The sequence below is a fragment of the Papaver somniferum genome, chromosome 7, assembly GCF_003573695.1.
Source record: "Papaver somniferum cultivar HN1 chromosome 7, ASM357369v1, whole genome shotgun sequence".
NCBI classification, from domain to species: Eukaryota; Viridiplantae; Streptophyta; class Magnoliopsida; order Ranunculales; family Papaveraceae; genus Papaver; species Papaver somniferum.
In genome coordinates, this window is record NC_039364.1 from 112233762 (window position 1) to 112242557 (window position 8796).

The window sequence follows — 8796 nt, forward strand, 5'->3', positions numbered from 1 at the left end:
ATGAACTCTTAAGATTGATCATCGGAAAACTTATGAAACTTTTAGCTGGAAATCTATTATTTGCAATATATTGAAGATGCAATTTACTCAAGAGTTCATTGGATGGATAAGATATGTATTTCCACACCTGAATACTCTATTTTAGTGAATGGCTCTCCCTATGGGTATTTTGGTGCTTCTAGGAGATTAAGGAAGGTGTTCCCTTTATCTCATTATCCTTTGATGTTGGTTATGTAATTATTTAGTATCATTATCCAAGAACAAGTTTCAAATGGGAAGTTTAGTCTCCATACAAGATGCAAGTTATCTAGATTCACCCATCTATGCTTTGCAGATGATATGTTGGTTTTCTTCAAAGGCTCAATTACTGTCGCTTCCACTGTAAAAGGTTGCATCTATGATTTCAGTGCTTGATATGGATTGATTATGAATAAACAAAAGACCTTTTTGTTTTCTTCAGCTGTGGATGCTGAGACTTTGAGGACTATCTTGGTTACTCTCAACTGTAGGAAATTTTATATGCCTATGAGGTGTCTTGGCTTATCCCTTCTCTCTTCTAGACTTTTTTTTTTACTTCCAACTTTTGATTGTTATAATTAGGTCTAAAGTTCATTCTCGGAAAGCTAAATTTCTTACTTATTTTCGTAGACTTGTTCTTGTCAAGTATGTTCTCTCTAGTGTGGTCCACTACTGAATTTCTTGGTTTGTTTTACCTAGAAGGGTTAATAAAGAGATCACAAGTATTTATAAGAGATTTCTGTGGAGTGATACGTAGTGATATGAGGAAAAATTATTTTCCCATCAATTGGAATAATATTTTTTGTAATTTCAATGAAGGAGGTTTGGGAGTTAAGGACATTTCTGCCATGCTTCATAACCTTACAGGAAGATGGTGGGATGTTGTGAGGTTGTATTGGTCTTAGTTTTGATCAGTAAAGAGAATTGGAGGTGATGTTGCAGAAAATGGTGGTTGACAATACCTAGGGCTCGAGTTGTTGGCAAAGATGGTCGTGTCTGTGTTATAGCAAAACAGAGTTGCAGTTTGATGGTTATTTGAGAAACGTTATGTTACAAGATTGTTTTGAAGATACAGTTAGGAGCTGTAGATAAAACTGATACCAAGGATTGCAACAGCTGAGTTGAAGCAAGAGATGGTAGTGCGGATGAAAAATAAGAATTGGCCTGAGATAGTTGAACTAGAAGAATTAGATACATGTATATGAAATGTGAACCGGAGGTATTTAAGCATCAGGAAGACACGATGGGATTGCATATCAAAAGCAATTTGTTTGAGTTGCTGAGATAATGGAATTGAAGGCAGATTGGTTGGTGGTAATGAAGCTGCAAAATGGTGGTTGTATGCGTTGGTTTGGTACTGTTATGTACTGATAATTTGAGATGAAATTGCAGGATATTGTGAAAGTAATGCAGTTGAAACTTTGAGCCTGAGAAGGAATGAAACGTCATCACGGCACAAGATTGAGAAATGCATGTAAATGTCTTAGGCCTTAGCCACTCAGACCTTGACTAGAATTGACTCAGATCCTGACTAGAACTGACTCAGACTCTGGCGCATAACCTCACTGATTTAACTCAATTGACTCGTTTGATCGGTAGTCAACTGTTAGATTTTACGGTTGGCCATTAGGTTTGACCGGCGATATTTTACGGTTATCTAAGATACTTTTTCCGGCTGTTTCCAGCCAATCTCAGACGATATTTTTTTGGCAGAGTTTCTACATCGTTTTTTCTCATGTATGGGCTTGGTGAACTTCCATCTTATGGAATTTTGAGGACATGACCTAGTTTTGGAAACAAGGAGAGTATAAAAGGGAAAGACTTCTACATGTTTTGGAATCTTGCATAACTAATAGTTGGAGACTTTTGGTGAGAGACGCCTTTGTTTATGCTTCTAGGGTTTGATTTATTTTTTATCTCCTTTATTTTAATAATTATTATGATGAATCCATAGCTATAAGTATCTAATTTCATAATATTGGTTAAGGATGTAGTTCTATTTCTAAAACTTGTACAGTTGTTCTTGAGTTACGGATTAGTTATCTCTTTTTATCATCGTTCAAATTTCCATTGTGGTTAGTAATTACGTGATTGGGGTACTATAATATTAATATATGTTTTTTTAGATGAGTGGCCAATCAATTGAACTCGCATCCATATCCATAGCTAATTCATGATTTTTCATACGTAAAAGTGATAGTAGCATGATATGATTACGGATTGTACTGATACTTTCTTGTGATTATATGTAAAATTTGACCTTTGTCTGAATTGCCTGCGGAATGTATGGAAATTGCATTGGTTAACCTATTTGTAAAAACTTAATGCTCTTAGGGAATTGAACCAAATTGTGCTTTTACACTTAGTTTTTTTTAGGTAGAATTCACATCGCAGCTTTAATGTGTTTGTTGATGAATAAAGGAAATTAGCGGAGTATTCTTGCGTTCAAGGTACTCTAGGGATTTTGATGATTAGAGATTAATTTGCAATTCTAAGCACTTATTGAAGTACATCTTTAAAATTGAAAGTGAAGTCCTTGACCACTATTCTCAACTTTTAATTATTTTTTACTATTTACTTTGTTTTTGATTTTTACTTTGCTTTTTATTTAGTTTTTATTGCTTGCGTAAAAATCAGAAACTCCTCTTGGTTACTTAAGAAATTGAAAATAGAATTACAATAATATCCTCTCGTGGAACGAACTCTTTCTTGCCATTTACTTAATTAATATTTTGTTGAAGTGAGAAAGTGAATATATTGATGCCTTGCGACAAGCGATCACTCGACCAAACCGAACATTACTCTGTATATCCCAGGATATAGGTTCAGCTATCTGTTATGGAAAATTGATAGCCAAAGAAAGCAAAAACTCCATTAAAGCTAAGTTCGGCTACCTTTTACTTCAGAAACACCAGCTGAATTACATTTGCAGTTAAGTTCGGCTACATGTTATTCAAATCTGGTAGCCGAACGTGTTTGACCTAGCTGAAATCCAACGATAAAGTTTTTATTTTCAGGAAATCTTGGCTCAATTAACGAATACAGATTTTACTCTACGGGTTGATTCAGATTCGGAGGAAGTGTCACTCGAATAACTTATTTCGTATTCTACCGTCTCAAAAAAAAATTAAAAAAAATCAAAGTTTTTACAAAACTTTTCTTCTTCTCTCTCTTAAATAATTCTAGCTCTAAAACAAACACAAACTCATTAATTTGATCTGACACTAATCAATAATTAGCTTAACTTAATCACTGAACCAATCATTATATTAGGTAAATTAGAAATGACTTTTTTCCATTAGGAAAAATATATGGATAAAGGGTGTTTCAAATATGACCTACAGCCTTCAAACAATATCTCTTTTATCAAATAGGGAATAGAGTAAACACCCCGATCCAAAACAACTGGATCCCACAATTCTGTAATAGCATTAACCCATCGCTCTGTTATCATATAAATCAATCGTCGACATTATCGACCCATCAATCAGGAATTGGGATCATGATAAATTGAACCTACTCCCCCTCCACCCATAATGCAGCGAATCATTAACATTCACATTACCTGAGACAACCAACCAGATAAGATCATATGACCTTTTACCAAAACAGGAAAATATGCTACAGTCTCAGGATACAACTGCCTCATCAGCACACCAGAGCAAGCTCAACAAAACCCCCTTCCCCTATCCAACTTCCTTTGGAGACTTCCATGTCCCCCAAAAGTACAAATTTTCTTGTGGAAAGCACTTAATGAGGGTTTACCAACCCTCAACATCCTCAACCGCATCCAACTCACCAACTCCAACCTATGCCCACAATGCAGTTCTAATCCTGAAACGTCTGCTCACATTCTGCTTCACTGTCAAACAGTTGTAGATTCTTGGAACCTCCTGCTATCTCACCTCACAAGCCATCAAATTACTGCTAATAGCATACCCACCTCTTTAACCCCTCAAATGACCGTTTCCCAACTCCTAACAACAAAATCTCCAGCTTTAGTCACCACAACTTTGTGCTTCCTTTTTTGGTCCTTATGGATAACCAGGAACGAGATGGTATACGGCAGCAACAACCAAATCCGACCAGCGTAATGCAAATGGCCATCAAACTCCAACAAGAATATTCATGGGCACGGGACAACCTTCCTCCGGTGCAACCTGGAACACATCCATATACAAACCTCATCCAAAGAACTACAACAACATTAACCATCTTCTTAGGGTGGATTAAACCTCACTCCGATTGGATCAAAATCAACGCGGATGGAGCAGCAAGAGGTTATCCCGGAATAGCGGGGATGGTATCATATGCCCAAACGGGGAGGCCAATACCATATTAGCAATTGCGCAACCGCTGGACATTACCACCGCACTTGTAGCAGAAACTTGGGCCATGCTAATCGCTTCCAAAGCGGCAACGGAACGAGGATGGCCAAAAGTTCAATTTGAAATGGACTCGGAGAATCTAATGAGATTTCTAACCTCAGAGAACGAAGCCCCATGGTATATATCTAATTTGATTACAGAAATCAAACAAAGATTAGCGCAAATCCAACAATACACGATTCATCACATCTACAGGGAAGGAAATCAAGCGGTGGATGGTCTGGCGAACATAGCAGCAGATGACTCCTCTGTAGGAAAGCTCTCAACAACAATATGGGATCATGTAACCCCACCTTCTATAAGTATCTTTTGAAGAGCAGACTCTATGGGGATAACATATCCCCGTGCAATCTCAGTTTAATCCAATAAATTTCATGCTTCAAAAAAAAAAATGACCAAGTTAAATTTTGAGAATGGTCCCAAGAAAAGGAGTAATGCCAAATGAGTAATCCGTTCGTGTAGGTATCCTTTTTATATACGGAGAACATTATATTCACTAGCCAACCCCGATCAACCAAAACACAAAATAATAACAGGAAAGGATTGATATTCAGAGTTAAAACGTCCAATGATGAGCATATTGCGAGCTGTTTACCTTCTTTATTCTAGTCTTTGTCTGCATTCTGTTTTTGGCGGAACCTGTGTTACCTCAGAGGTCCCTCTCAATCCCTGAGCGAAACCGGAAAAAAGCCTTTATGTTCTACTTCATGTTATGGGGAACAGCAATACTCGGACGGACACATTTTTTGTTGGATGGGAAACTTTAAGTTGGTTTTCAAGTGAAGATCATGGTTTTCCCAAGAACGAAAAGTATCAGTGAGAACTCGATTAGGAAAACTGTGTTGATGAGTTCTCGATCTACCGTCCATCCATAGATTGTGACTCCAGCCGGATTGGACTGCAGATACATTACTGCATAACAAAAGTTTAAAAAAGGTCATCTTTTTCTACATGCAGAAAGAACGAATTAGGGAATTACTCGAAAACAATAGAGTAACTGTAACGAACAATCTTATAGAAGCTCATACAAAGACACTAATAAGAACATTCAATAGATTAATAATCAGAGCTAATTCACATACCAAATGCTTGTCTCTTATTGTATGAAGACACATGAGAAGCCAGCTGTGTATAATTTGGTGGTCCAATGCTATCCAATGACTCCAAATCACTTTCAGAGAAGACTGTAGGTATTGATCTTATTGGATTAGCAAGTGCCTCGAAGTTGCCCACACTATTTGAGCCTCTCATACGAGATGGATCAGGTGAGTTACTTGTTACCAAGGCATGCCATCTACTAGCAACAGATGCAACACGTTGTGCTCTATGAGAAATCTTTGCGGTTGCATGTAAGCAAATGACTATGCCAACGACTTGGACGATGGAGCTGACCTGGCAACATACACACACATGATAAAAGCCCATTCAAACGCTGAGCTACCACAAAAGGATGCTATTGGTAATTTATATATATTAGTGTGTCCAGGCATGGATAAAGAATTCTGGATAAGGGATTTATTAAGGAACTAGTCCTGTGATCCCCCCTATAACTAATGAGTCCAAGCACGCCTTTATAACATTTATGAAAGAGATGTTGCTAAAATAGAACTTACTGCAAAATCCCCTCCATTGATGAGAGTGATGATTCCATGATACCCTGTAGTTTGGAACAGAGTAACCACTTGACTACATGTCACAACCAGGAATTCCAAAAGAAGAAAAATACGGAATCTGTGGCTTATCTTAGAGAGATGGTGCCTTAAACGAACATGTTCATCAATAAGTGCAGTAACATCAGAATCACTTTCCAAGAGTTTCGTGTAATCAGTGAAGTGGATAACTTGAAGATTGCACACTAAATTGAGCAAAACACTGGCCGACAGAGAGATTATAGTAGAATACGCCCATGAGGAAAGCAAAGCAAACAGTATAGCAACTGAGATCCACCACGACTCATGATCAACATATATAACTCGGATAACTTCACGAACAGTCTTCAAAACAAAGCATGGTATTATCCACAGAACAAGCAAGCTGAAGAATCCCTAACAAAATGAACTTTCCTCAGTTAATATTGTACAAGCTACATTTTTCATATATGTTCTAGTTAATTACAACATAAATGATGTACACCAATTCGCAGTATAGAATCAATTATCAGCAACTAAATCAAACGTGTAATGCCCAATTAAGATATCCCATCACAAGATACACAGCCCATGTACTAGTTTAAGATGCAAAAATGTTAAACTGCTCACAGCATTTGGAGCACACGGTCTCCGATTCACCACAAATGCCAGGTATTTACCCAAACGGGTTCCCATCCAACGATGGATCGTGGGATGAGGGCACCAAATTGGCATGCACCCTAGCAGTACTAAGCACGGATGCGTCAACTAGGCAATGACATGGTCATGACTTACTCATCCGTTTGAAAAACATCAACGAATACAGTTTCACTCTATGTAAGCACGTTAGCCTGAATGAAGCATGTTTGTACATTAAAGGGAAATGCTACTTCATTTTCTACAAGTTCTACAGCTGTACTACAAGCATGCAACATTACTTTCAGAACCCACAATTAAGGAAGAAAGAATCAAATCCAATCTCATAAAATTCGTCACTTTGCCTAATATCCCTCTACATTCAAATAATTTCCACGAACCCTAATCCAAAATCAAACAACAAAACAAATTTAGGATGTAGAAAGAGACTTTTACCTGGATCATCTTGACATACTCTTCCCGGAACTTCCCCGTATGACCATGATACCGATCAACAAAAAGAAATTTTCGAATCCCATGTTTCCTCAAATTATGCGAAACACAAAGTAAAGAAATGGCAGCAAGAAGAGATTGAGAAGCTAAAATATCAAGTTCAAATTTATTGATTTGATATTTTTCACAACCTGAACAACTAGGAAGCAATAGTATTAAAACTGGCACTGAAACACCAATAATTGCAAATGCAACCCAAGATACTATAGTCCCTAATAATGAACATTGATGAAAACCAAGCAATAATAAGAAATTGTTTAGTTTTTGTAGGTTTTCCTCTAATTCTGTATCAGTTAATTCTTCTTCTTCAACTTCTTCATCTTTTATTCGGATTATGTTATGGTTTGGATCAATCAGTGGAACTACTAGGGCTGCTGTTGATGGCTCTTCAGCAACTGGGTTAGGGTTATGTGGATCAGCCATGAATTCGAGAGAGAGAAAGGTGCGACATGAAAGTATGAAACCAACAGTGGGATTGGGATAATGGGGAACATTAGCCTGAAGAAAGGTATCATCGCGTTTGAATTTTATAATAGAGTTGACTGAATTAGTCCGAGGAGAGGATGCATTATGTGGAAACTAGGGCCGAACATGGTGTCGGTTAACCGTTGGAAACCGACCGAACCAGACCAATAAACAAGAAACCGAACCAAACCATTTAGATTTGGATTGGTTTGGTAAAAAAAGTTGAAAAACCGATATTACTGGTTTGGTTTTGGTTTGACCTGAAAACCGAACCAAAAACCATTGGGGAACCGATTAATTTTTAAACTTAGTTTCTACCGTCGATTTAAAAATATTAGATTCTACCCATTGATTTAGAGGATAAATAGAAACCCTAAATCTAATATTTCATTATGATACTCTCCCTCTTTCTCTTTCTCCTTCTCTCAGCCGCCTCCCTTCTCCACCCCCAACAACAGCTGCTGCTACTCGACTTTTTTCTTCCCGTCTTCCTTCTTTTTTATTTGTCAATAACTAAATTAAGATATATTATATATCTTCTTTTGATCTCTAGAATTAGAGTAAGCTTTAACTATTCTTGATTTTTTTTTTGTCTGTATATTTGTGTAAACCAATATTATCGGCAACTACGATTTTTTTATCTGTAAATTTGTGTATTTTTTTTTGGTTTGACATAATTATTGGTTAACCAAAAACCACTGGGACAAACCGAAACCAACTGGAGCCATTTGAAAACCGAACCAATGGTTAATGGATTGGTTTGGTTTAGATTTTTAGAAACCAATAATATTGGTTTCGGTTTTGGTTTGGCTAGAAACCGAACCAAAACCGACCATGAACAGCCCTAGTGGAAACTGCCGTTTTATATCATTAGGAAGCGCACTTGTCCATCTCTTAGGTCTTGCAAGTGGAGCACGTTTGCTCATTGTTCTTCTTTTTCTAATTTATTACTTGGTCCGTCGGTAAATGGTTAACTAGATCTCTTTATCAAAACAAAAATAAAAATGGTTAACTAGATTTTTTTTATTTTTGTTGGAAAGAGGAGCTTGAAAAATCCATAAATTTATTTATTTGATTATCTCATTTCGTTGGAGGATTTGGAAGGGTAATTTTGAAACAGCCTGAGAGCACTAACAAGAGGAGTAAAA

At 37.0% G+C, this 8796-nt stretch overlaps 1 protein-coding gene across 1 annotated transcript; it reads right to left on the reverse strand.

Moving 5' to 3' along the window:
• Positions 1-4838: 4838 nt before the first annotated feature.
• Positions 4839-7696, reverse strand: LOC113298149. Its single transcript, XM_026546837.1, has 4 exons — positions 7127-7696; positions 6020-6451; positions 5489-5798; positions 4839-5318 (listed from the first exon to the last, which is right to left on the reverse strand). The coding sequence occupies exons 1-4, from the start codon at positions 7604-7606 to the stop codon at positions 5182-5184; spliced, it is 1359 nt and encodes a 452-aa protein (XP_026402622.1). The 5' UTR covers positions 7607-7696; the 3' UTR covers positions 4839-5181.
• Positions 7697-8796: the final 1100 nt, after the last annotated feature.

Excerpts from the sequence above, each read along its gene's own strand:
- LOC113298149 (XM_026546837.1), bottom strand. The coding sequence starts at position 7,606 with ATGGCTGATCCACATAACCCTAACCCAGTTGCTGAAGAGCCATCAACA. Across the intron at positions 6,452-7,126 it reads AGTATGTCAAGATGATCCAG|GGATTCTTCAGCTTGCTTGT; the intron begins GTAAAAGTCTCT and ends TCATTTTGTTAG. Across the intron at positions 5,799-6,019 it reads TCAATGGAGGGGATTTTGCA|GTCAGCTCCATCGTCCAAGT; the intron begins GTAAGTTCTATT and ends GTATGTTGCCAG.